Genomic DNA, 27,464 nt, shown 5'->3' with positions numbered 1-27,464 from the left:
CCCTGCCCTTGCTGGCCACCCGCCGCGTTAATCTGCGGCTGCCATGCCAGCCTGGCCCCTGGGGATAAGGACCCTGTGCTTAAAGCTATGCTTGGGAGTGTTTATGCTTACGTGATTTTTAGGTTCAGAAATGCGTAATAAATAGTCCAACCAGCTCCCAGTTTGAGGGTGTTAAGGTTAAATCAGTAGATGATTTTTCAAGAAAACCCAGTTCTGGAGTTCATGCAAATTTGCCACCATTGATGAGACAATATACTCAGTTCTGAGGGGCTTACTCCACCTTTCCAAACATGGGAGACGTAAAAGCATTCAAATTTTGCTCCAGACACGGTTATAAATTCTTGAAGCATAAAAAAGGCCGGGAGAAGCTTATTCCCAAACAGGCCTAATAGCAATTTTGGCTTACAGTTTTCCTTATTGTTTCTTGGTGGGAAACTTTCACCCAATGTACAAACTGCAGCCATCGGTTTGATCTGAGGTACAGAAACAGTGAAATACCCAAGATAAAATTCTGATTTCCCAACTCCCTTGTATTACTGGATTATTTAACATCTCTGTGAAATGCTACAACCCTCTATTTCCCATTCTGAAGTGCTTTATGTTTCTAGCATCAACGTTTTGATATAAAAATCAGCAATGCACAAATCAGTGACACACCATTTAAGATAAAGAAGCTACATATTGCTTGAAAATAATTGAAAATCAGCACCACAACACTGGACAAAGCTTTTCCACACTGCTCCTTCTGGGTACTTAGAAGGTTCCACAGAGCACAGGGAAGAGAAGAACCCAGCTCAAGGTAAACAACTCCATAACAGCATAACATAGAGAGCCTTTGACCTTCCAAACTTATCTCCAATTTCTCTAAACCTTTTTCTATTTCACTTCTGCGTTCAGGTTAAAACTTGAGTTGCAGGGTTGAAAATTCAGGCCCAGAAATCAAACATGTTTAGTGAGAGAAAGGACACGTAGGGAAGGACTGAGAGGGAGGTACACAGAAACACACAAAGTGCCGAGACACTTCATGATGATTCTACTCTGAAAGCTGATAGTCAAGTGGAGGAAATTTCCTGTAGAAAAAAAAAAAACCAACCCATAAAACTTACAAGGTATCAATTGCTAGGCATAATTAAAATAATCTCAATGTTTATTGTCAGGTAGTCAGTAATTAATCCACTGCAGACTTGAGGAATCTTGCAGTAGTGTAAGAGATTTGAACAGAGCTTTGCTGTACTATGCTGACACCTATTAATAATTCTTTTAAGCTAGTGATTTTAGGAAAAAATTACCCAGTATGCCAAAATTTTAAAGAAGTGTCTGTTTTTTTACATTTAACCCAGTAAAGAGAACTGTGGTTGTGGCTAATATTTGTAGAAGAAATATTAGGGAAATACAAACCTTAGAGCTATGTAACTAGAACAGTAACTACACTTCAAAAATACAGCTACATTCAAAACACCACACTGAAATAAGTGAAGATAAGGATTTGCTTTAGATGTTTATTAATCCAAGGAGATCTTCCATAATAGAAAAAAACAGAGGCTTTGAATTTCCCAGCCCTTCCTTCAGAGTTGCATTATCCTTGAAAACGGTGTGGATAACTGCAAGTTCTAGGAGGAAGATCAGTTTGAAATTTGACATGTGTATCACTGAAATTGATATATTGCATCACAAAATGCACTATCACCACCAACAACAATGCAAAGTTGTTTTGCAATTTATATAAATACATTTCTTGGAGCAAAGGAAAACAAAGTTCTAGATCATTCTTAAAAAAGATGCTCCTTGCTAACCAGTCTAGCGACACATAAAAGCACCCTTGAATTAAGACTGTATTCCTCACACCAAGATAGCATTCTTCCCTTGACTTGTGACTTGAAAAATATCTGTTCCAGAACTGACAATGGCACTGCAATTGGTGATTTCCCCCAATTCTTTTGCCATCTGCTTTATGGATAAAGCCTTCTCACTGCTGCTGTCACACGCCTTGTGCCACGAGGCACAAGTGGCTCATCTGCCCTCAGAGGTTCTCTTACATATTTTGGATGCATACCAAGATAGGCAGATACCCAACCAGCAGATGTTCAGAAATGATTTCTGTCCAACTGGGTGTTTCCAAGGTCGAGGAATGCACAGCAGAAGGCAAGCTCTGTCACCTTTTACTACAAAAATAAAACCTTGTCTAGGGGTGACCTGAGGGCCAGAGCACACCTGGACGTGCCCATGAGTTACACACTCACCAAAAACCCAACCCAGCCCTGCTCTGTGGCCTTGGCCAGTCAGCTACAGGTGCACAAGTACCACCATGGTTCTCCTACCATTCCAAGGATGGATACTCCATCCAAGGCTTCAACCTTTTCGGCTTCTTCACATCAGGTGCAATATTCCCTTAGTCCACACTTTGCTTTTCAAGTATCCCTTTGGTAATCCCTAGGGCAACACAGCATTGCAGCTCTGGCTCAGCCTCTCCCCTTTGCAACCTGTGCGCAGGGAAGTGTTTGGTGGAGCAGCTGGGTGAGGAGAGACTGGAAAAGCCCTTCCAGTGCCCGGGGGAGCAGCTGTGCACCAGTGGAAGGCAGAGTGTGGTGCTGGTCAGCTCAGAAGGAAACCCCAAACCACGAAATCCTGCTACTCTGCTGATGCAAAAAACCACACCACACAAACCAATTTTCTGAAGACTGCATTTTGAGTATCATAATATATATATATGTGCATTTCATTTTTACAGATAAAAAGTTTATTTTTTAACCTGTATTTAAATTTTGGAGGCTTACATTAAATTAAAGGTAGCTCGTTTAATATCAATTGTAACAGCAGGTGACATTTTTATATAAAAACAGCCTAAAGAAAAAAAAAAAACCAACCCAAACATTTGATTTAAAAGACCTGACACCAATGATCTCAAGGCAAGATCAAACGCCAATGGATTTTTGCTTTTAGAAAAGAAAAAGGGGGCATTTAAGCCAACCCGTTCACAGCATCTCCCTGCTGGCTTCTTCATACAGTGGTTTTGATAGTGGTCCCAGAGGGAACTGTATTTTGCCTCTCTAGCTAAAATACTAGTTACTATAGCAACTTTGAAGGAAGAAAATTGTGGCTTCAAAAATGAAAGATTGGCAAAACTTCAAATACACTGTCTGGATCAGGCAGACAACAGCACACACTAATGCTGCAAGTGCAAAAAGAGGGGGAATGAAATGCAGGAGTAGTGCACCTGCACTACCATGAGCTGGAAAAAGACTATTTTGCACAGTTGGGGCAAAAAAATTGCTTTTATACACCATAGCCCAGATCAGCCAATGACGTTGTCATGTTTTTAATAGATTGCATATGTAGATGTTTCATCCACACACTTCAATTGACCTTAAGATCTTCACACCTCATTTACCTAAAAGGATAACTTTTTTCTTTGTGCTTACAGTACACATTTGTATCAATTCTCTACCTTGTACAGTGACATCTTTAAAAAAAACAAAGGACACGGAGGGTGTTGCTATTTTTTCTTTAGCAGCAATGAAATATCACTAACCCCTTTTTACATAACCGAATTCAAGTCACAACCAGAGGTGACTGCACCACAAAGTCACCAGGTACAAAACTGCTAGTTCATTTTAAATTATTAACTTGAAATTATTTTCCCCAGTACATCCCTTATTTTTTATTTTTATAAACAGCAAACATTTTTGCTATTTTTGTACATAGGCTAGCAGGCTTGTTTCAATATGAAAGTGCTAATTCATTTACAGATTTATCAGTTATGTAGTGCTACATTAAGTGTCCAATATTCTACATATGAACAATCTTGATAAATGGAAATGATGAAGATTAAGTAAGGCTATCTGATTACCTTATCTTATTTACATTAAAAGAATAGACACCCAATAGTAGGGATAAAAGGGAAATAAACTGGGCCAATACTCATACTGCCACAGGTGTAAAAATTGTCTGCCTTCTACTCTGTACTGTAAATAAGACATTTTAAATAGTCCTGCAGCCCATGTCTATTTTGTTTTTCCTCAGAAAAAGAAAAGCTGCCTTCATGACATCCCCTCTTGATTTCCGATCTCCAAAGTGTGTCATTTGAAGCTTTAAATTCAGATTCTTCCTATCTTCAATAAAACCTCTGGTTTGCTTTCCAGTATTAGGTTGTACGATCAGGTCCCACTTCTGGGGCTTTTGTCCAATCTATTTATAAATTAGTTTAGAGTGAGTTGTAGATAACATGAACCAGTTCTGGAACCACTATTGGGAGGAACACAAGCTCTTCACTACAATCACACAGTAGCAGGAAAAGTGATAATTCAATTCATTCCTGGGGCAGGGCCTCCAAAATTAAATGAAGTTGGCACAACTGGAGCATTGAATTTGTATCCTCCATGCTTTTCAATCATTTTGGATTCTAAAACAAAACAAAAAAAAACAAAAGGAAGACATTTCAGTGCATGTGTAGTGTAGTGGGAAAGACAGATCAAGATTCTGTGACTGATCATTTTGAGTCTCTCAGAGATAAGAGGTTTAATCTGGGGTTACCCGAGAAAGGAATGAGCATCCACAAAGTAGAAATATGCCAGGCCCCAAAGAACAGATGGACAGATTCTTTACTTATTTTAATTTCTCAATATTGTTATAGACATGCTTAAATGAGTTTGTAATTTTAAAAAGCCCACACTTTAGCTTTTGGACACAACTATGGAATTTTCACATTTCAGAAACAGGACCTGAAGGAATGCTGCACTTTTTAACTCACTAAAGGCATCTGATTCTTTCTGGTTAACTTTGCAGTCAAATCAGTAACAGAGCACATGTACAAAAAAAGCATACAGAAATATTAGCTAAATTTTCTGTGTTCCTATCTCAACTCAACAATACAAGCAGAAATAGCCACTGGAGCACCAGAAATGTACTTTTTAGTATACACACACTCCTACCCAAGCAGGTAATTTGGCTTTTAGGTCACTAGACCATACAATATAATTCTGAGAGAAAACTAACACATTCATCACTTTCCATTTTCAACCAATCCTTAAGATCTGTAGCCATCTGAGGTCCACAAATCCATCACTGTAACTACAAGCAATAGTTAAGGTGTCTGGTTTTACCATCCTTCAAAGACTACAGTAAGACAGGTTTTACTGTAAGACAGGTTTTTACAAGCTCTAATACATGGACAATTGAAAATTAGGTTGGTAATTTAGGTTGTACCTTTAATCAATCTGGATAGTGCAGAAGGTGGTTTGTATTATTCCCAGGTCAAGATAACAACACTTACTAATGCCTTACGTTGGTCTAAGAGCTTTCTCCTATCTCAAAACAGTTGCGATCTCTCTGGGATTAGAGGACAACTCATATTGTTTAGAAAATCTGCATTGTGTCTCTGTTTCTCTGGAAACAGGCCAGAAAAATGTTGCCATGGCTCATGAAGCCTGGGGGGAAACCCTCTCACAGCTCCATAGCAGACAAATCTCTTAGCATATGGAAATTCTTTTAAGCTACATTAATGAGGGAGAACTATATTCCAAAACCTTCTAACAGGATGTCCTCAAGTGAGGTAGGTGGCCTAAATGGAGTATCAGTGTGCTTGGACAGTAGGCAAGAATTTCCTGTAAGGATCTAGTTGCTTAAGCTAAACTTCACAACCTGAACCTAATTTGCTCTATGGAAAAGCAGTAAAAAAAAAAAAAAAAAAGCCAAACTTTTTTTATCCTCCATAAAATGCAGAAGTAGTATATAATCTCATCAGTACAATGTCTAGTGCTTGACAGGGGACGCAGTGAAACTGTATTTTATAACAGTTAAAACTGGATCCTTCTGGACACTTACAAACTTTGTGAGGTAACGTGGGCTGGTTTCCTGTAAGTACTTATTAAATGTGTGTTCTTACTACCAGTATTTTTATTGAAAAAATTCTGAACTTCTGTTTTGAAACACCTGTAGCAATTGTTCAGTAAGACATGGGATATGAGGTTGGACTGATCTCTCAAAATTCAGTCTTGGTTTTAGGGAGTGATATATATTGGCTTACTCTCAAAAGTAAGGGAAAACGTAAAAAGAAAAAAAAACACCATAGATTTTTAAATCTGTATTATCTGTAACTAAGTTTAACATTCTAAAATATTTAATGGGCTTAATAATGTGGCTTTACAGATGAATACTGCTTCCATAATTTAGTATTCTCCTGTCCATAGAATCATTGTCTATCCCAGCTGGACTAGGTCATATGCCAGGAAATAATTTATCAGCCACTTGATGTGTCTGTTAACATACCTGGAGTTCATCTACCTTCAGGTAATCAAATCAATTGCTTTCAAATCCAAGCAATTAGGACAATTTGCTTTTATGTCCTTGGCCACTTCACCAGGCCATTTCTATCATTCCTTACGCCTCTGGCAATGCCATACAGTTTGTGCAGTGAGGCTCTGTGACCTGTCCACCTTAAGAGATTTCAAACACCTCTGGAGTGCAAAACAACCCTGCTTTGATGAAGACATTATCAGGCTTGAATTATAGGCATTCTCTATATTATGCTTCTTGAGCACATCCAGAGCACTCAAACAGCAAAGGAAGCCATTAATGGTATGAAAGGGGGAAAATACCATGTGCTGCCCGCCTCTGATCTGCCAGAGTTGCTATGTCCTGCAACTGTTTTCTTTGTTCTTCGTTAAGGCCCTGTGTCAAGGCTTGGTACCACACAGGGTTACGGCTCTGAATTGCTGCAAAAGAAAACATAAGTAAAAGGAAAGTGTTGAGTAAAGTGTTTTGTAGCTCAAAAGACTATTAACCCACTGCTGTTTTAGTCACGATAATAGTCTGTTGTGGTTACACAAATCAAGACGTTTAAAAACAACAGTAAAACCTCTGACCTCTTCCCTACCACTGTAAATTCATTCAAGCATCTCCCCCTGTTCTGAAGGTTTACTGATGGCTTCTCCTTTTCAAAAGAAGAACTGTTTCAAGCATATATTGGAAAGCCTGTTTGGAAGTTTTCAACAGGTTCTAGTTTATAACAGTACACTCTGAAGTTAAAATGTAACTTGTTGGCCAGGAAAGGAAATATAGTTACTTACTCTGAAAAATTGTTTTAAATATCTGATATTCATCAATAGGGTTGTCTTCATCATCAATAATCGTGGAGTAGCCTTCCAAAGCAGTCTCTTCAGCATCATCTTCTTCCCAGTCTTCATCATCTCCATCTTCACCTGCCTGTTTTGCTAGAATTTCTAGATATTCTTGACCATCTTCATCAATGTCATCTTCATCACTCCCCAACTCCTCTGAGTTAAATGTAACACACACAAAAAGGTTTATCTCGGGAAGAGTAAGAACAATTCTTTAGAAATGCAGCCAAATATGTAAAACAGGCAATGGAAATGGTCACAGTATAGTGCAGGCTAGAGGGGGGGGAGCTCATGTAACCTGTCTCCTCAGAGACACCAATGTGTAAGTGGGAAAAGAAAACTGTCATAAAAATGTATATACAGATAGTTTGGAATGGCACTTGATAAAGCTTTAAACAAAGCAATATTCATGCTCCAAAGAAAGCCTGAAATAATTTCATGAAAACACTTTCAAAAGGGCACATTCAAAAGGGCTATTGAAAAGATGGCCTGAGAAATATAAAATATAGTAGTACAACAATATATATGATGACAATAGTTTGAAGAGTCCGGAATTCAACAGCAGAGATCAAAAACCAATTGGGCTTTCAGTAGAGAGATGAAAACAAACAAATTCCTTTCAGTGTGGAAAATGGTTCCAAACAATCACTCAGACTGATGATGGAAAGACAAAAATACGGAAAGAGAACTGAAAGCTCAAGGAATCTCCATCAGAAAAAAAAAAAAAAGAAAAATACAGAATAACAGTTTCAGTTTCCATACCTGTTTCCTCATCTTCTTCAGCTTCATCATCATCATCACTGTCATTTTCATGCTCTGCATGACAGGCATATGCTCTTTTCAATCCATTAAATAAAAGGATAAAAGCTGGCAGAATCTGTCCAGCAACTTGATTTAAAACCTGTGGTATTTGCTCCAGATCAATAAGAGCACACAAGCCAAGCACACACATCTTTCTATCATGAAGTCTACAAAACAGAAGAGTAAAAATGGTGTTGTTATGATTTACAAGCAGGTCATACACAGGTGTATCACAGAGAATCATCTTCAGAATTAGAAACACTCACCCCAAGAAACAGTCCACGTCGTTAAGCCACTGTGTTATGAAGTGATTGGTGACAGGCTCCACATTATTGGGAAAACGAAGATTTTCCAAGGTATTTAATAGTAAATGAGGATTGTAATACAAAGCAGCTATGGCAACCTGGAGGCACATTGTTCGTAGTTCACTGGTTTTCACTTCTCTGGTCAGTCTCTCCAAGGCAGCTTCCACAAATAAGGGTATGCACTGAGGAGTGGGAACCATGACAGACTTAGTGACCAAAACTAAAATTTGTTATTCTGTATTTCAACAGTCTGGCACATAAACACAGAGGGCATAAAATGGGAGCAATTTTGTATATGAGTTCTGCTGGCAATTAAGAGAGTAAATGAAAATGTGAAAATATTTAACCATGTGGATTTTGGGACATCCTGCACAGCAGTTGTAGCTCCTGGTTCTATAATTTTGTGTATTAAAAATTAAAAATAGAGGAAATGTATACCACAGGAAGTCCAGCAAAATCAACCCAGTCTTTTTTAATACATACATCAAGGTCAAGAAGTATTACTAACACTGCAAGGAAACAGCTGTTCAAAGGTGTAGGCTCTTCAGAGATGCCACACTAAAAAAACTGGATTCACAATAGAAGATTTTTTTTTTTCAAATAAAAATTAAAGTTTCCAAGGACCATATGCACAAATATTCAAAAGGATGCAAAAATGTTTAAATGGCTAGTATACAGTGCTTGTCCTGTGCACAGCAGAAGCACAGAAATTCATCTCTCAAATTACAATTTTCATTTGTGCATAATGAAGTCCCTGATTCCTCTATGACATTAATTGGGATTCTAGGAACTTCATTTTCATACTTATTTCAAAGCTATGAGCTTGAAAGATTGAATAATTTTCATTAAATATTCACTAGGATTAACTTAGAATGCAATTAATTGACTTTTTAGAACCAAGATGCTCCTAAACTGGTGCTATTCCAATTTCATGAAAACACATGAGTTTTGCAATGTCCTATATTCTGGAGACACAGTGTGCAATAACTATCTCTGCAGTGCTGTTAACTGAGTAACACTGAAGTAGCAGAGAGGATTATCAGTCACACCACACAAACATCTTGTAACAAAACTCATGTTAATACATAATCAATATTACAGAATAAAATCTTTTTAAAGTATTAGTTTTAGCAACCAAAGTTGTTACTAACCTGATCAATGCCACGCCCTTTACATTGAAGAATAATTACTTCTAACAGCTTTGCTGCATGACATTCTGCATCTTCTCCAGCAACTCCTGTAAGGACCTGAAAAATAACCATTACTGTTGGTGATATCCCTTCAAGAAGTGTTCTCCATATACTGCTTTGCTTTGAAAACCTGGTATGAATTTACCCCCTTTATAACAATGCATAAACACCCATCAGTAAAGCAGCCAAATCCACAGCAATGGTTTAGTATGACAACCAGAGACTGAAAATGGCTGAATGTGGGCAAAACTAACTTAAATGTGCAAATATTCAATAAATCTATGGATGCAGAGCTTACCACAGTAACTGCATAAGCATCAGCTTCCATTTTGCAAAACAAAATAAAAACTTCTCTTATGCATTAATGTACTGAATTTTGTAAGTTTTATTTACAAAAATGGGATATCCAGTGGTACACCACTCAATATCTAAAACCTGTGTTAAAGATTCACTCTGCTCAGCCAAGCACCAATCACTAACAGGTCATGGCAGGCTAATTTTCTTTTTATCCTATTTTACTGGTTTCAAAATAAAATGTTCAAGAATTTACAATCAGCCTGATTGCAACTTTTTTTCATATAAAGGCTGGCAAGAGTTATTCACTATGATATTTAAACATCTCCAAAAGAATTACTCAGGAAATACCATAGGCAGTGTTGACAGTTCACCACAGCTCTTATATAGACACCACACACAATATCCAGGAGTGGAAAACTGAAATCCCTACAAGATTACTATTAGAGATGATAAAATATTAACACCATCTCATAAAGAAGTATTCATTTCCTCACACAGGGCTAACATTCTGGAAAGCTGTGTATCCTACATATTGATTGGACAAAGAAAGCCCAGTTGGCAGCTACTGGTAACACACAGGACCTGAGAAGTTAAATACAGAAACCCTGCCCAGAACTGCCTGGACTAAGTTAGAACAGCTGCATTCTGCTCCCAGATTTCATCACTGACTTGGCACAAACTTGGGAAAATAACTTCCTACTCCTATCCCTTTACCCTCCATCCCTGCTCCGCTTGTTTAGCACACACACAGCATGTGCTATCCTAGTCACAGCAAGCCTACAAATCCCAGATAAAGGAAACCACCTACCTTTTGCAATATGTCTTGCATGCCCATGTGTGTAAAGTGTATTGCACAAAACCTGGTTTGTTTAATCTGCTTTTGTTGTGTATGATTGGTTTTTGCCTTTCAGCAAAAGTCTGTATCTGAAATTTTAACGCAACCTCTTCAAATTTCTCTGCAATAACTAAGCAGTTTGTGGAATCTCAGAGGATGTTAAATAGCAAAATGCTTTAAAGAACATACATCAAAAGCTGTTTTGGAAAAAAGTATCCAGTTTAACAGCACATTACTTCAGAGATGGCAGGTTTTGTTACCACAAAGGAACCTACTCACCTTCTTGCACATACTGTAGATCATTTCAAGATATTTTGTGTCTGACAGAAGTGTATCTGTATCAACAGTAACATAATTATGCAAGAGAGGCATCATGTCTGTATTAAAAGAAGAACAATCAGTTAGATGCTGTTAAAATCTGTGTATTAATAATTACAGTTCTTGCTTAATGTTTGTCAAGATAAGTGTGCATCTAGTCATAGATGCCTTAACAAAACAAGTCTGGTTGTAGCAACAGCAGAATAAAATACTTCAAGTGTAACCTCACTGGAGCATTCTCCTAATATTCAGTCAAGATGCAGTTTATTATTTACAGCTGAAATTGCATCTATGAAACCATTTTTTATTTATGTTACTTACCAGTAAAATAATCAAAACCATCCTGCTGAAAGACTTCAAACACAAGGGGAAGAAGCTGCCACATTTGTGCAGAAACCTGCTGGCAGGTCAGACTATGAGCCAAGGAAAATATCTCCTCGTAGAACTCTGAAACAAACAGAATTCTAGGTAAATGTAATGCCAATTCCATGCACTTTAAAAAATAAGCCAACAGAAGTAGAGATACCTAACACATGCTGCTGCAAAACTGTTCCAATCACCTGCAAACAGATCCCTTCCAGCTGCTGAGTAATCTGAAAGAAAAAAAAAGGAAAAAAAAAAGGAGATTTATGACTATTTTCAATATTTGGAAATAGCAATTAAACACATATTATGATTATTCAAAGCAGTTTCTATTAATACAATATAGTTTTCAAAACAAATTCTAAATTTCCCACTAAATGTGTAAGAGCAACATTCTTAGCTAAGGATTTGCAAGATAGCTCTTAATACGAGGTGGTTTTAGAACACTGGAAGAATCTCATATAAAAGAAAAGCCTGACAGTAACCCTGTGTAACAGTTAAGTCCCATTGAAACACTGTAAGTAAATGTATACCTCAAAGGGGGAAGCAATGGAAATTGCAGGAAGTATTTGCTGTTCCAGAAAAGTGAAATTTAAAACAAACAAACAAATCAAATCAAATACTAAAACACCTCCCAGAGCTAGCTGAGAATGTTCATATGGTATGGGGACAATCAGTCTAAATGCTGGTCCTACAGATTCAGGCAGTCTTCCCAATTAGTATTTATTAGTCCATGGAATAGCTAACAAAACAGTCATCAACCTGTTGAGGGCACTTACCTTGCACAGGGGCAAATAAGGTTCAGGTTTCTGGTCTTAGCTATGCAGAACAGGATTTGAAACTAACCTGCTAAATACATTATCTCTTGCAACACTGGTCATCCTGTGTGAGATGTCTCTAAATATAAATGTTTAGTGGTCAACATATTAAAACTGAGTTCCTCAGGACTAGCATATTGTTACAAATACTTTTCATTTAGGTGACAAGGATTTGCTGACAAAAACAAGTACATGAAAAGCTTGCTGAGCAGCTTTAGCAACAAGTAAATGAGATGAACTGGTCCTTGGTTTGTTGTATGGCAGCACTGCATTCTACCCTTGGGAATTTGTCTTATGCTGCTTCCTTAGTAAAGTCTTCAGAGTCCTGAGAGTACAGTTTATTACTGAACTCTTTAGTCACTAAAAAAACCTATAACTTATTTATTAAAAAAATAGTAGCTGACTTTGTCACAAACGATTTTAATCAGGGATAGCATCTTTTGAACTAGCTGTCCTCTGGACAGAAGTTAGTCCATTCAGTACAATAAAAAAAAGTTAACAGGAGTTTTCATCACACTGGAGATTCTCCAGGGCAGATCAGGCAGGTACAACAACCCACCACTGAGCACAGCCACAAAAGCTGTATTTACTGACATCCATTCTGTCCCAGGGAGCAAACTCAGTCAGCAGAGTCAGTGTTAGGAGATAACTGAAGCTTCATCTGTTCTGTTTGAAGGGCAGAGCTCATCAAATCAGAGGGGTTGTTTCAGCTGAGCTGTCAAGAGTCACATTGCTTCCCCTATTTGAACAACAATCTGAATTCCTATGGGAAATACTGTGGCATTTGTGCTCTATTACCACATTCACTGCATTAGAAATATGACCCACTCTGTTACAACTTTGTTACATGATAAGTACTTCTCTATTTTCTGTTTTAAGATCTTTTTGGCCAAAAGGACAGTTTTTCAAATAATAATGCCAAAACCAATGGAAGTATTAAAGACTTACAGTGTCTTAGACAATACGTATTAGCTTTAAAGTAGTTTTTACTTACTTCCTTGTGATCTTCAACTACACTGAGAAGTGTATCAATAGTATTCAGGATTCCCATTGCTGTCACTGCTTTGTCATCACTGCCCTCTTCATCTGGACCAGTCTGGATCACCTGGTTAAATGTCATTGCCTGCATGTAATAGCAGAACAACTCATAAATATACCACTGAATTGTGGAAGTCTGACATCCTACACAATTTAAAGACTACTTCTGCTAAGAGAACATGAATATTAGCAGGTGACTGCTCCATTCCAGAGTTTCTTCTCAAGATGATAAAATTTGACTGTTAAGCCATTGAAGCTGTTATCCTTTATCTATTCATAAAAATAATAAATAAAATAAAAATTATTAATGATAAAAATATAAATTACATTACATCACATGCAAAAGAATACACTTTCTACAAGCAAGTTCTTCTAACACAAGGTTTGGTTGGTAGCTGAACTAGACTGAACACTCTGCAGGCATTCCCAGAGAGGACATGCAAACAATTCTGTTTAAACTCCAAGGCAAGGGCCTGGAACAGGGAAGCACTGGGCTGACCTCTGCTTTTGGAACCATTAGTACAACTTGCTAGATATATGGCCACTCAAGCTCCGAATTTCTCCTGCAGATTCAATTTTATTTTCACATTACAGACAACATAACATTATTTTCACACCAAATTTTTCATTAAAAAATCCGGTCCTTAATTTAATACTTTAAACCAGAAAACTTCAGTAACATTGCAGAGACTACCTAAAATGTGCTACCAACTTCATTATTAACACTGTCAGGAGAAAATACGTACAAAGATTTCTCAAACATTTCTAGAATCGTTCTTAGAAATTTCCACTTGGTTTAAGTTATGAAGCCAGTTTTGAGGAAAGACTGTCTAAATGTAGAACAAAACTACTTGTACCAATGCCCTTCAGCAGACTGGAATAACAACAGCTACTCACTGATGGTAAACTATCAATTTTAAATACCAGTCTTTCACATATTAAGCATCTTCCCAAGTCACCCAAAAGTCTCACCAAATGCTGTGTCATTTCTACTGCAATTGGAGTAACTTCTTCACTATATTCACAGATCATCTTCTGAATCACATTAGTAAGATCATCATTTTCAGTCTCTCTTATAATGTGTAGTAAAGCTTGCATTACAGGTCTAATGAATGGAGTAATATATTCTTTAGCTGTAAAACAAATGGAAACGTTTGAATTAACATCCTTAGAAAACCACAGATCAGTGTAAGAAATTCAATATATAATTTATTAATATTTAATGCATCAGCATTAATATGCCAAAAACATGGGTAGTATAAATCATTATAGCAGTACTAATATTCAGAAGAATTTTTAAATAAAATTGTATACCAAGAGGATCAAAACTGAAGTATGAAAACCAGAGCTCTGCAGTCTTTATAGAATGCAAGATTACTTCTCCATGCAAATATTAATTCAACAGGAATGGTACATACACATTTTTGTCAAATTACCTAAGGTATTAACTACAGAATTTATGGTTGCTTTCTGGCTTTTATGTCAGCTTCAGGAATACTAAGCCATATAAAACCTGCCAGGATAAAGATAGTTGGGGGTTTTTTTAAATAAATTTTAACAAGAATAAGCTGAGACAGATGTGCTTATATTGCCACTGTACTTCTGATTCAATTATTAGGTGCTGTAACACTGGATTTACTGTACCATGAAGTTGTTGTTTATAATGTTATAATAATTTTAATTTCTTAGAATGTAATTTACAATGTTATTTATACAAAACAATAGAAAATTTCCCAGCTGAAAAATTATGATGATTACAAATTATAATTACAAAAAGTAAATTAACATCAGGAAAGAAGAGAATGAGTCTGCCTGAGCACCACAATGTTAACACTTGTTCCATTAAAGCTTGCTGTAGCTGTAAGGAAAGAGGGCTACCTTACCTTTCTCTTGGTTACTGATGAGAACTTGAAGAGCTATGGCAGCTTCCACTTTCACAGGCATTTCCCTGTCATCGATCAGACACCGTCTTGTGAGTTCTAAGGCTGTCTGGAGATTCTGGTCACTCTTAAATTTGACTTCACAAAAGTAATGAAGAACCCAACAAGCCTGAAGAAAACCCACATTGAACAAATTCAGAGCTGCAAAACCTGAGAACAGGATTATCAACTACATGTATACTCATAACCTAAGCAAATCATTGAATCTGAAGTACAACTACTGTTGAATAAAGACAAAAAAGATACAATAATGAAGATGTTTGAGAGTGTGGAGGCTGGTCAGTGGGAGGGCTCGTCCTTCAGACATCACTAGACCAGTACTATGATCTCAAGTTCATCTTTGGCCACAGGTTTTGTGTGAGCAGTACAGTCTACATGCAAAACACAAATAGACCCTACCACCAGACACAGATGGAAAACTGTGCACACAGTGCTGCAGCCATGTTAAAACTACACAGTAACTACAATCACACACAGACTGATACAAATCTCTGAGATAAGTGCACAATTTAAAAGGTGCTAAAAAGAGAGCATTTGTTAGAGGGAAAAAGTTAAAGACTCCTGAATCTTCCAGCTGGAACAGACAGTGTATCTTAACGGTAAATGTCACACTTTCTTACCCGTGCTCTCATGTAACCCAGCTCACTGCTGAAGAGAGGGAACACGTGATTCTGCAACATATATTCCATCTGGTCTTTATAGATCTTTTTCTGTCAAAATATGAATAGAAGCACATCAGTTTAAAACTGTACACAAAAATGTATTTCTAATCCAGTAAAAAAAAATTCCCATGATATAAGTCTGAACGAACCCATCAGATTTCTAATTTATCCCTTTAATAAAGTCAATTATGCAACAATGAAATCCTTTATAGTAATTAAACTTGGATCCCACATGGATTTTTATGATTTTCAGTCAAAATAGTGACACGTTTTTCCCCTGCCCTTTTTGATCCCTAGAGACACCTTTTAAATGGCGGCACATTGCTCTGGCATCAAAAGCAAAAGCGGTCAGAGAAACTTCTTAGAGCTGTGGTCCAAATACAAGTCCATACCCTGCATCTTTTCTGCTACCATTCCAACTGAGCAAGGTTACTAATTTCATTTTATTTCCTTTCTTCTATACACAAAAAAAGCTCATTAAATGAACAACTTCTCACTGAATGTTTTCTCCTTCCTTCCACAAAAAAGGGAATGTAGTTAAGCATAGCACAGAAAATGGTGTAGTAATTCTCACTAGAAGCACAGAACTTGAAGGAACTTAAAACAATAATCTGAATTTGAACATGAGCTATAAAATTTGAGTAAATAAGCTGACAATGAACCCAAAACAATTAAGTTCAACATCTAAAAAAACACCTGGCAGCAATTCAGAAACTTGTGAGCACTAATTACTATTTGCATTTCTTCTAAGACATTGTATGTCCAAGAAAAGAAAGAAGGGGGAAAAAAAAGAACCAGAAGAACTACCAGATTTTTACACTTACTTTTAGGAGAATTTCAGCCAAAGAACCAATCATATGTAAAGCACCATCCTTCTTACGAGGGTCAGCATTTGGCTCGGTAAGGATTTGATAACAAAAGCCCATTGTCTTCTGCAGGACCTGGATTACATGTAAGGTTAGTCAAAGTATTCCAATTGATCATCTCAGATACCACTCTCAGTGCTCTGAAGTGCCTAAATATCCAATAATCTGCTCCAAGTCTGGACTTTTGGTGATGTTTTATGTCTTTGATATAAACGCACAGCAAATACAAAAATCACAAACAGACCAGCACAAAATAAAGTCGAAATTAAAAATTTTAGTGTACTACGACATGGGAGCAGAAAAGTAAAACTTTTATTAATAGCTCTTTCGTCAAATAAACTAAATTTAGCTAGTGTTGTATTTCAGTATAATCCTTGAACAGCTTACCTCTTTCCTTTTACTACAGGATGTAAACAATAATGTCTGAGCAGCAGTTGTTGGAGAAATGAAGTCTTCAAATACATCTGTTAAGTAAACATGTAACAGTTATAAATGTTGGTCGTTTACTACATTTTATGATCCTAATGTATTTAATATGAAACAAAAGAGCAATAATTTTCCTTTCAAGTGGTTAACTGTGCTTTCTTGCTACAGATATTCCAAGACCAAAGAGTAACAGATGTTTGGATACATGTTTCGTGTTCTTCATGATCACTGGCTCTATATGTCTAATTTGGAATTGTGTGTCTTTCTTATTAAGATAAATCTTTTGAAACAGTAGAAGCAGTCAAGTTTTAACCATTTATGTTATTTGCTATAGGCAAGCACACAGAATTAATTGAGTTAGAAAATGCTCAGTTTCTTATTTATCTGCAGAAGAGGATTATCAGAGCCTTGTGTAATATCTGTAGTGTTTACAGGTCTGTGCCTTGGAACTGAGGTATAAAAACTCCCAAACCTCTCACGACCCCATGTTCTAGCCACATAAACAATCCTAGTGGAGGGAAGAATTTGTTCAGAAGTCTGAAACATTTCTTTCTTCCCCAGGAGGATTTAGAGTAAACCCCAACAAGCCACAGGAGGTGAAATCTGACAAGTCTGGAACACCAGGCTTACCCCATAACATTTGATTTACCATTGGGGTGAATCTGTTCAGATCTGTGCCACATGTGAAATTCCATAAGACCATTAGAAATCCAGGGCCTGGAATATTAGCTGTTGTAAAGCATAACCTTTTAGTAACATTAAACTTGTGTATTTATTGTTAGCAAGACCTGGACTCTTTGACTTGTAACAAAAACTTTGTAACTGTAAAAATTAAATACTTCTATGAGGGTAAAAACTCCTGTGTCCTCGATGGTGGCGGCTTTCACCAAAAAAGAACCCCTAAAAAAATCCCACCTTTGCATGAAATCATATTTTAACACAAGTAGATTTCAAATTCTCACCAAATTTCATGCGAATATATTCATATGGATCTTCTTGCCAAAGCTCTTCATCAGCATCTGTATAGCACATCAATGGAAAAATAACATCTTGGATAATTCCCTGAAATAAAAAATGAAAACAGGTTAGCACTTCTCAATCAACCTCTATATTCTCTCCTGTGTTTCACAGATTTTGTCCATCCTGTCATTTCCTCGTATAACATGCTAACATTCTAAAACTATTTGGATGTAGTGGCTTTTATGTGGTAGTTCACCAAAAAGATCTTTTACCTTTAGGTAGAGTTATAATACAACACAAGATACTACACTGGATCTGGATGATATGTGGAGATAATTCCACTCCACTGTGGAATATCTCCACTGGATGTATGTGAATTATGCCATAAATTCAGTAGCTAACACCATCTCCAAATCTGTTGTGTTGCTGTGTTACACTGTAATCCTTAATATACTAAAGCACAAAGGAGAGATAGCAAAAATGCAATTAGCTGGCTTTGTTCACATATCAAGGTAACCTTCACCAAGCAGGCTTAAACTCTTTCCACCAGCAATTTGCATGAGAATTCCCTGAAATGTGAATTCTAGCAAGGGTAGAAACTCCGTACAATAGACTGACTAATGTACTACTGAGTCACCAAGTATTAAACTCCAAAAATGGTTTACTTGAATATGAGGTTTCAGATTCTTCCAGGTGACTGCATGTGACACTCCTTGATTGATGTAATTCAGCGTCTGCTGCAGAACTCTGGGAGCCATGTACTGCTTCTCCTTGTATTGATACAGCACCTTCAGCAACACCTAGAAAAATCAGATCTCATCAATAGCTTACCCTGAGCACAGACCATTTTAACCACAATTCTACCCTCCCTCACAGGCCTACATAAGAACCCCCCTAAACTGAGCAAAATCCCCCTCTTTATTCATTAGACTAAAATGGGTACTGACTAATCCTTCTACCAAATGTCATTGTTAATTTTATAAGGCAATTTGCAGCTCATATCAGGTGCTGCATGCACATCTTTTAAAAATATAATCCTTTAATAAGATAAACCACACATACTAATTCATCACCACCATACCCCAGGGGCCCTTCCCTTGGAGGTTTATTATTCCATCTTGCCACTCTTTGGGGGGCAGAAATTCATGCCCAGCCACTGGATTTGTCAAACACTCTACACTCCCACAGCCTACTGATTCTTGCCTATGTGCAGCCTCACAGCAATGATGCTGAGTGAAGAACGGATGTGTGTCAAGAATGATCAGCCAGCCTCTCCCTTTGGCTTCCTGGCCTCAATTCTTCTCCTGAGGTGGCATGCAGAACTACTCACAGGGATTTACCTTTGTTAAAAGTCCACGGCTCTCCACAATAAGGACATGAAATGGACATGGGACCATGGCTAGTAATTAAATTACAGCTCACTAGGGAGGTTTGTACTGGTAATGCAAAGAGTCTTCAGCAAACTTGAATTTAAGATATATATTCTTTGTGGAAGTGTGTATACAAGAAGGTCCAGTTTGAGAAGAATGTGGTTTCTTGGGGGTTTTGTGTTTGTGTTTTTTTTTTTTTTAAGAAATATTCTCCAATGTAGCAGAACACCACACTAAAAAGTCCAAAGTCATCATTAGTCAGTGCAGCGATGGGCAATAGTCTTTGGAAATGAGGAGAGAGCAAAGGCCTAACAAATGGTCTTTGCAGCCATGCTACTTGGGACAAGTGGTTTTGTCCTCTCTTTTCACAGATCTAAGCAGTTTCATGATTTAGATGCAATAAGTAAAGATATTGAAAGATTAACAAAAGGTTTAAGAATCACAGTGAGGAAAAGCAGGACATGGGATGGATGCTCCAGGGCAAATAAAATAAAATTCTGTAACAGTGCCAAGGAATAACCAGGGTTTTCTTAAAATACCGGAATTCTTAATGTTTCCTAGATGCAGTAACAGTCAGGATCAAATCTGATTCAAAGAGAATGCAGAGAAAAAGAAAGTATTTTGTTGAACTGTTTAAATTTATCTTTTCAAAGACTACTTTTGCTCATAGCCTTTTGTCAGAACTTCATTTTGTCTTGGAAGAGCAAAGCAACCAGTGAGGCCTTAAAGAACATGTAATAATTATCTGTCTGATGTCATCTACAGGTGACAGATGAGCACCTCAGAAGGCGATGCTGACAGCAGTTGTCTGAGGAGAATGTTGGGATATATTTCCCAACACTCAATGTGACAAATGTTTTCTGCACTTTGGATGACCTCCAAAAAACACGTGTTTAGGAGATACTTTCCCTACTTGTCTCCTTTTAAAGTCGTGTAGTCTAATTTCATTAGAAAATAAAGGTAAGAAAACAAACTGAACTAAGAACTGTTCTTCTGATTCAGATCAAGGCTTTGAAGAAAACGTTCTTCTCTGTGAGATTTTAAGAAATTAATATTCTACTTACATTTACAACCTAATCACCTTAAAATAAATGTATTTATGAGCCGAATACAAGGAACTTTTACAAAAACTACTTGAAGTTTTTTTATAAATAAACTGCTTTCAAAAGAACTAAAGTCAGCAGTACATGCAGCAGAAGAATCAGATCAAAAAACTTCCCAACATTGAAGGGAACTTCCTTGCCAGTTCAAAAAGTTCAAATTACTGACTTTAAACACACACACTGCAAGAGAGGGAGATGACAATTTCTGCCCAACCAATCCATTCTGTCTCTTCAGAAAAACCTGTAGGTTGCTGCCATCTGTCAGGGCTTTGTGAATCATGAAATTACTCCAATAAAGGTAAATCAAGGACAGTTTGGCATAACATTCATACATCAGCTTAGAAACTGCTGTAGTCCAAAAGATGCTTTCTAAATAACAGACCCTAAAACACAGCACAAGTGGCAACCCCAAAACAGGGAGACGAGTGGAAAGGAACCATCAGACTTAACCTGTTTGTAAGTGAGCCTCTGCTTGATCAGGCTTTTGCAGAAGGCTGAAAGCTCAGTACTTACTGACTTTGAGTCAAAGAAAAACTGTATCAGAGTTAAATAGGTAGGTCTGAAGGTGACATCAGTGCTCTCCATACTAATGTGCTTGAAAAAAAATGGTGAAGAAGAGCAAGAAGCCTTTTCAGAAAATAAGTAAAGAAGAAATTACCACTGAATCTAAACTTATCCTACTACCCCTCCATTTAGTGTTTCTTACCTGCTGAACACCAACAGCAAAGGCTTTCAGGAACACTTCAGCAAACTCATTGTACTCCTTGGAAACATTGCCAGGGCTTCCATACCTAGAATTAGAAGTAAGTATGTGAACTCAAGGGTGCAGCAATATTACTGACTTGAATGTTTGTTTGTTTGTTTGTTTTTAAAATACAAATGGAAGAGAAAATACCTCTCAAAAAGCCTAGCTAAGATATGCAAAGCCCACTTCTTGCATTTCCACCAAGGCAACTCAGGTCTATCATCTTCATCAACTTGAAGGGTTTCCTTTAGGAAGAAAAAGAATATTCACCAACTACTCACAAAGAGTTCAAATTATATGTAATTTGAACAACTATATACTATATGTTGCTTTTAACCTGCCATTTGCACTTTTAATTTAAGTATGAAGTACAGCATATCTAAAAATATGTCCCATAATATATGCCATGTAAATGGTCAATCAGTTTTTGAAAAAAGAAGCCAAAATAAGCTTTCCTACAATTTGAAAACAACAGAACTCCCATGCAAGCTACATATTTTCAAACTTTGTCTAGTCAAGTTTAAAACACCCCATTTAAGCTCAATTTTTTTGTTTATTTAATTTTATGGGCATCTTTAGAGCAAAAAGAATGTAGAAATAAAAAGTTAAAATTTCTAACATTGTAATAAATGAAAAATATTTAAGCTTAAAGAGGTAAATAGCCAAAAGCCACTTACAGCTGGTACATCCCTGTCAACAACAGTCTTCAGGATTTCTATCCACTCCGTCAGGTTTTGCTGATTTATCAACTCCAAAGGTAATGTATACTTATTATAAGAAAAATAAAATAAAAAGAACATTCATTATAAAGCAATGAAAAATAATTTGTTACTTTCACAGTTTGAATTTTAGCTTTCAAGTCTTTGCCTACACTTAGCTATCACAAAAGATTAGCAATTTACCTGGAAAATCATGCTTAAGAACTTAACAAAACCTAAGCCTGTATCCTAAATATCTTCAAAGGTGCTAGAGGTCTTTGTTCCAGTTAAGTTTTGTTTATGCAATGCTAAAACACTACTTAAATAGATGTTACACTAATTTCTGAAGCATTAAACAGCATATGAACAGTTTCATTCCAAACTGGTTATTTACACTGGTAATTCTATGTAGGCTGGCCTCCACAATCTGTCCTTAGAAAACTGGTTTTCTAATTGGTTTTCCAGCAAACACTCTATCTTAGAGGATGGCATGTGCAAGTTCTAATTGTATCTATCTAATGCCAACCAGGAATAGCACTGTACAAAAGTAAAAGCACAAGACAATCAAACATACCAGAAACTTGTGATTCACAGAGCTGACTAGTAGGGAAATGATTCAGATGTAATCCAATATTGTAATATTTGTGTCACTTACTATTTTAAGGAAAAGCATAATGCTTTAATTTAAATTATTGATCGAGTATGTAAAAAGTTTATTTTTTTACCTGGACAAGGGCATAAAATATTTTGAAAATCTGTTTCTGGATGAGGACAGACTGATCTGATGGATCATTCAAGAGCTGAATGAAGCTATCCTTCAGAACTGGTAGAAAATGTTGCATTGCAGCTATCAAAGGACTCCGCTCCTCTGGTTTCTTGTACCTTTAGAGAAGAACAAACTAGTTTTGTAGATCTTTCACGTAGCTTTCAAATTTTAAAAGTCCACCTTTCCCCAGTGTAGACACAAGTAGGTTACACAACAGTTCCTAACAACATATGATTTAAAAAAGACCCCCAGACATTTCTTGTAACAGAATCTGAAATAAAGCTATGGTCAGACAGTACTACAGCTGAGAAATACATTTATCAGAGCTCACAATTTATCAAAATATTTGCAGGAGCTAGATCACTTCAGTGACATTGAAGAAAGTAAACTGTGAAGTCTCTCAGTCTACCACTGATGTCTCTCACATATCTTATTACTGATTTGGCCAAATCCAACAACCTGGCAGAGAAGGGAGCCTTTAAGGCCATCCAGGGCAGACTCAGGGCAGGCTTTGATTGCAACCACCCTTGAATTAATGCCTCAGACCCTCCTGTGCTGGTGACACTCCAACAGTTTGCCTGTGCTGAAAACAAGGCTCCATTTCCTTTCTCAAACATTTCAAAATTCCTGAAAGGAAACAAAGCTGCATTTTGAAATCTTTGCCCCAAGTTTTAACCTTAAAACAAGAAAGTCCTTATTGACTCAAGAGTTACCACAGCAGAACAGGATCTTGTCCTTACTGGTGATGACAAGAACAAGGTAAAATATCACTTTAAGATTGTAGAGCTTTATTTTTTGATTAAGCAATTAATGCTGTCATGCTCTTGGGCTCATGTGGGACATTTCTGGGCTACAGGATTGGGCTTTGGTTTGGTTTTGGTCTAGACTTTTCACTAATATGAAATATCAATGCTCAGCTTCTTAAACAGTGCCAATTTTCAGAAATATATAAGATAAAGACTGCTCAATCTGCTGCCAAATGGCATGTTCTGTAAAAACTACTACAAAACACTGAGCTCCAAAATCCTATTCAATAATACAGTTTCCATGCATTTTCTGAAACAGAAACCTAAATTAAATGTTGCTTAGGAAAACTCTGTTTCTAATTTCTACAAGACACAATCAAAAAAACCCAGAAGAAGTGGCTATGCAAACAGCAGCCATTTGATCTTGCTGGTTAAATTTGGAGAAAAAAAATGATGAAAAGCCCCAAGATATTTACCTTCCACAGTAAGAAAAAAAAAATTCAATAGCTACATATTGAATTAAAAAAATTTTACAGAGATCTGCCTGCAGTCATACTGTTACACGCTGAAATGTGCATGTTCCTACGTGATTTGCGACATGGAAGTGACCCCTGTTGACTTCACCAGAGAAGCTGAACAAGCAGGAGCAGTTCCTGGCCTCAGCTGAAGTGTTTGATCAGCTAAGACTACAGACACACCCGTTACCTTAGCTGATCACACAATGACTGTGCTCAGATCAGAATTCCTCCCCCAAACAAGGACTGCTATCATCATAATACACTACCAGTGAACACTTCACGATTTATATCTCACAGATCTCTGCAGCATACTTGGTTCAAGATGTCTAAACAGAAAATCAAGTGAGAAATTAGTCTGCTTTCCTTTCCTAGCAGGACTTGCAACGTTTAGCCACTAAAGAAACTCCCACATTGCAAAGGTCTTTATAGCATTCCTGTAAAAGTATTATTGAGGAAGTGGAAGTCACCTGGTTTACACCTGAAACAGAAACGTTATGCATACCAGTGCTTCAAAAGAGTAAGTTGGGATTCCATCAGTTCCACTACTACAATTCCCTGGCTCCAGGACTGTCCTTTTCTGTGACCCAGCTCAAATGAGCTTCCTACACGGCAGCAGCAGCAGCAGCCAAGCCCCACACAGCTTCTTAAAGTGCAACATCAACTTTAAAGCTCTGAGCAGACACAGATACTGAGCCAAGAACATTCACGTATCCCAGCCCAATGCCTTGATGATATAAGAGCACAGTGGGCTTTGATAAAAGTATCCTCATGGGTTGGATGAGGCTATCAAAGTCATCATTCCAAAGACAGTCAACTAATTCTGAGCTTCCTGACATTCAAGATTTCACTCTTTGAAACTTTCATATGTCTCTTGTCACGGAGTTTAAACCTGGTTTAGATAATAACTGTCTGCAAAAGTTATTTTGGATTTTGAGCAGACTTTCCTACTGCTATCAATCCATAAAAAACAACTACCAAGTGAAGGCTTTTTTTTTCTCTTTTTTTCTGATCTCAAACCTTTAATGAAGGCAATTTTTCTGTAATTTTAGTGGAGAAGATACATGAGCCAACATCTGCATAGCAAGTGTTTAAGAATATTTGCTAAAATTAGACTTCCATCACCTTTGTGCAGTCCCACAGACAATTCTATACGGTTACAATATACATAGAGAATATAAAGAATACACACCAATATAATAATTCTGCTGAGTTTTATGGTAGAAAGAACTTACTCATAGTTTTTCACGAGTTGATAAAGACAAAGAAGAATTCCAAGCCAACAAGCACTGTTGTCAGACTGGAGATAAAATCCAATTTTCTCCACAACTGCAGTCCAGCGACTAGGGTAGTCATACTTGATAATATGGTGAATGCAAGTAGTAAGTTGTACTCTAGAAATCAAAGGCACAATAATTAAATTTCAGTTACTACTATTATTTTAGTAATATTCTTGTAGTGTTTAAACAGTGAATATTGTCCATACTTAACTTTAAATTTTGTTTGGAACGTTTAGGTTCTGTACTTTCTGCTTAATAGTCGCCATTTCAGGAACCTTAAATTTTTATATGCCACACAAGCTGAAAACTGTTGTTCCATCTGCATTAATTCTATGCTTGGGATACACAGTGTATGACAATGATGCTTAGCACCCAACAGTCAGAATCCACAGGCAATTCATAGAGAGGCTAAAACTGCTCACCTGATCAGCTCAGGAGAGTGGATAATGGCTTCTACAATGTTCTCACGAATACAATGTCTATCTTCTTCTGGGATGGAGTAAGGTGGGATCTCTCCTGGTGCAGTTTCACGATCTGGCCAATACTGGGTTATCATATTTTTCAAGTAGATAACCCCTGTGAGACAGAAGTGGCAAATCAGCTGACAGCCATTCGAAGTACAAAACAAACAAACATCTTGCAAACAAATCTTTATTAAAACAAAACTGATGGAAACCACTAAATCATTGACCATTTCTGAGTAGGAGAAATACATAAACCATGTAAAGTATTAACCTAATAATTTACTAAAGTATTAGCCTAATAATTTACTAAGTTGATACTCTTTTACACATTTACTGTGATGTATTTTTAGTTCTGTAAAGAATGTGTTTTCATATAAAAATACTTAAAGTATTGCTTGTATCTGTGATCCAGACAGTTGTGGAACATTTTAGCAACATGCTTCTAAAAAATCCTTTATAATTATTTTCTCAGTATATTCATTAAAACAAAGCTAATCACTGCTAATGATGACCTCAAACATCCCCCATAAGCAAAAAAAATCTAATTAAGTTTGTGATAGATGAGTGAATGCTAAAGAGAAACAGAGGTCCTTTATACCAAGGTTATGGGCCACATCAATTTGTAGCAATCAGGCTGCTGGCACAAATGCCTCCATTTACCATTTGACAACCAAACCCAAACTGCTTGTGTGGCAGAATATAAATTACAGCACTCAGAAAAGTACTTCTGAAATGCAACAGGAAATCTCAAATGGCAAACTAATAACAGTTACTATTAATCTAATTCTACATACAAATCCATAAAGCCACTTCTTTTCCTGAATCTCATATGCACCTTTTGAAGATTCAGAAACCAAAGGGTTTCTGAAAGTGTCTGCAGAGGTCAAGGGACACTCAGCAGATCTGTGCTATTACAGGACTGAAGTGATGCAGACTTCAGTCTGCCCTCAGCGGGATTTATCATGCCATTAATTGCTTTGCAAACACACGCTGTTTGTAAGCTGTGCCTCCTATGAGCCATCCCCACTCTCCCCAGAATGCTTTGGGTTTTAATTGGCTTACAAGGAGGAGGGTGAAATTTCAGAGGTTGTTTGCAAACCTTCCCCTTTTATTGCATTTTATACATGTTAAGCAGTAACCTTTTTGAGTCATCATCTGAACGGCACCCCTAAACAATACGATAAAAAATGCAAGTTAAGCTTATGCTACAACTTAGAGCAGTCTACATGGAAGATCCAAGTGATCAAGGTCACAATTCCTGACCAGTCAGAAAAACCTCTGAAGTATCATTTTAAAAACCTCTATCAAGTACTTATAGAAGCTTTAAGATGGTGTCTGGAGTTGTCAATATTCAACATCAATTTTCCTGATGGCTCCCGTGCAAATAAGCAGGGTTCCAGGAGACATGATTTGTTTTCTTCCATTCAATATGCTGAAAACATTAGCACTATCAGTACAAGGTTAAATTACCTCCTTGGACCAAGTGTATCAGCATCATAAACCTTTCTGTTCCCCCAAAGACCATTATTCACTAGAGATAAAGGGGAACGATCACTCAAGAGCCAGACACCTTTTCTTTCTGTCTTCTCTATTCAGAGTATGGTGCCAGATAATAGCTCATGATGACTGTAATTCGAGCAACTCCCAATTTTTGAGCGTTTGAGATTAAAACCATTAGAATTCTTTAACAGTATCTGCATGTGTACTTGTGTGTATGCACCACTGAGGTAGATACAAAGAAAAAAACCCTCGGAAACTTGCCTGCCTGTCTCACTGGTAAATCCAGTTGCTCGGACATAGTGATCTGAAGCAGGGTTGAAACAAAGTTCACTGACTTATGAGC

General features: G+C 37.1%; 1 protein-coding gene and 1 non-coding gene across 2 annotated transcripts; both read right to left on the bottom strand.

Annotated features, from left to right (window-relative positions):
* Positions 1–1,473: 1,473 nt before the first annotated feature.
* Positions 1,474–27,464, bottom strand: IPO7 (importin 7). Its single transcript, XM_029961083.1, has 24 exons — positions 27,383–27,464; positions 25,580–25,733; positions 25,113–25,271; positions 22,576–22,732; positions 21,830–21,919; positions 21,303–21,397; positions 21,114–21,198; positions 18,600–18,734; positions 17,937–18,036; positions 16,936–17,012; positions 16,507–16,623; positions 15,641–15,730; positions 14,964–15,129; positions 14,053–14,213; positions 13,037–13,165; positions 11,388–11,454; positions 11,183–11,308; positions 10,823–10,920; positions 9,373–9,468; positions 8,183–8,403; positions 7,878–8,083; positions 7,065–7,271; positions 6,594–6,710; positions 1,474–4,399 (listed from the first exon to the last, which is right to left on the bottom strand). Exons 1-24 carry the CDS (start codon positions 27,417–27,419, stop codon positions 4,302–4,304), a joined length of 2,988 nt encoding a protein of 995 aa, XP_029816943.1. The 5' UTR covers positions 27,420–27,464; the 3' UTR covers positions 1,474–4,301.
* Positions 15,275–15,457, bottom strand: LOC112841173. Its single transcript, XR_003212799.1, has one exon. It is a non-coding gene; the product is annotated as a small nucleolar RNA SNORA23 (small nucleolar RNA).

This window comes from Manacus vitellinus, unplaced genomic scaffold (assembly GCF_001715985.3).
Source record: "Manacus vitellinus isolate BGI_N305 unplaced genomic scaffold, ASM171598v3 scaffold_30_pilon, whole genome shotgun sequence".
In the NCBI taxonomy this organism is placed as follows: Eukaryota; Metazoa; Chordata; class Aves; order Passeriformes; family Pipridae; genus Manacus; species Manacus vitellinus.
Note: the sequence above shows the minus strand (reverse complement) of the source record. Positions and strands in the feature narration are given on the sequence as shown.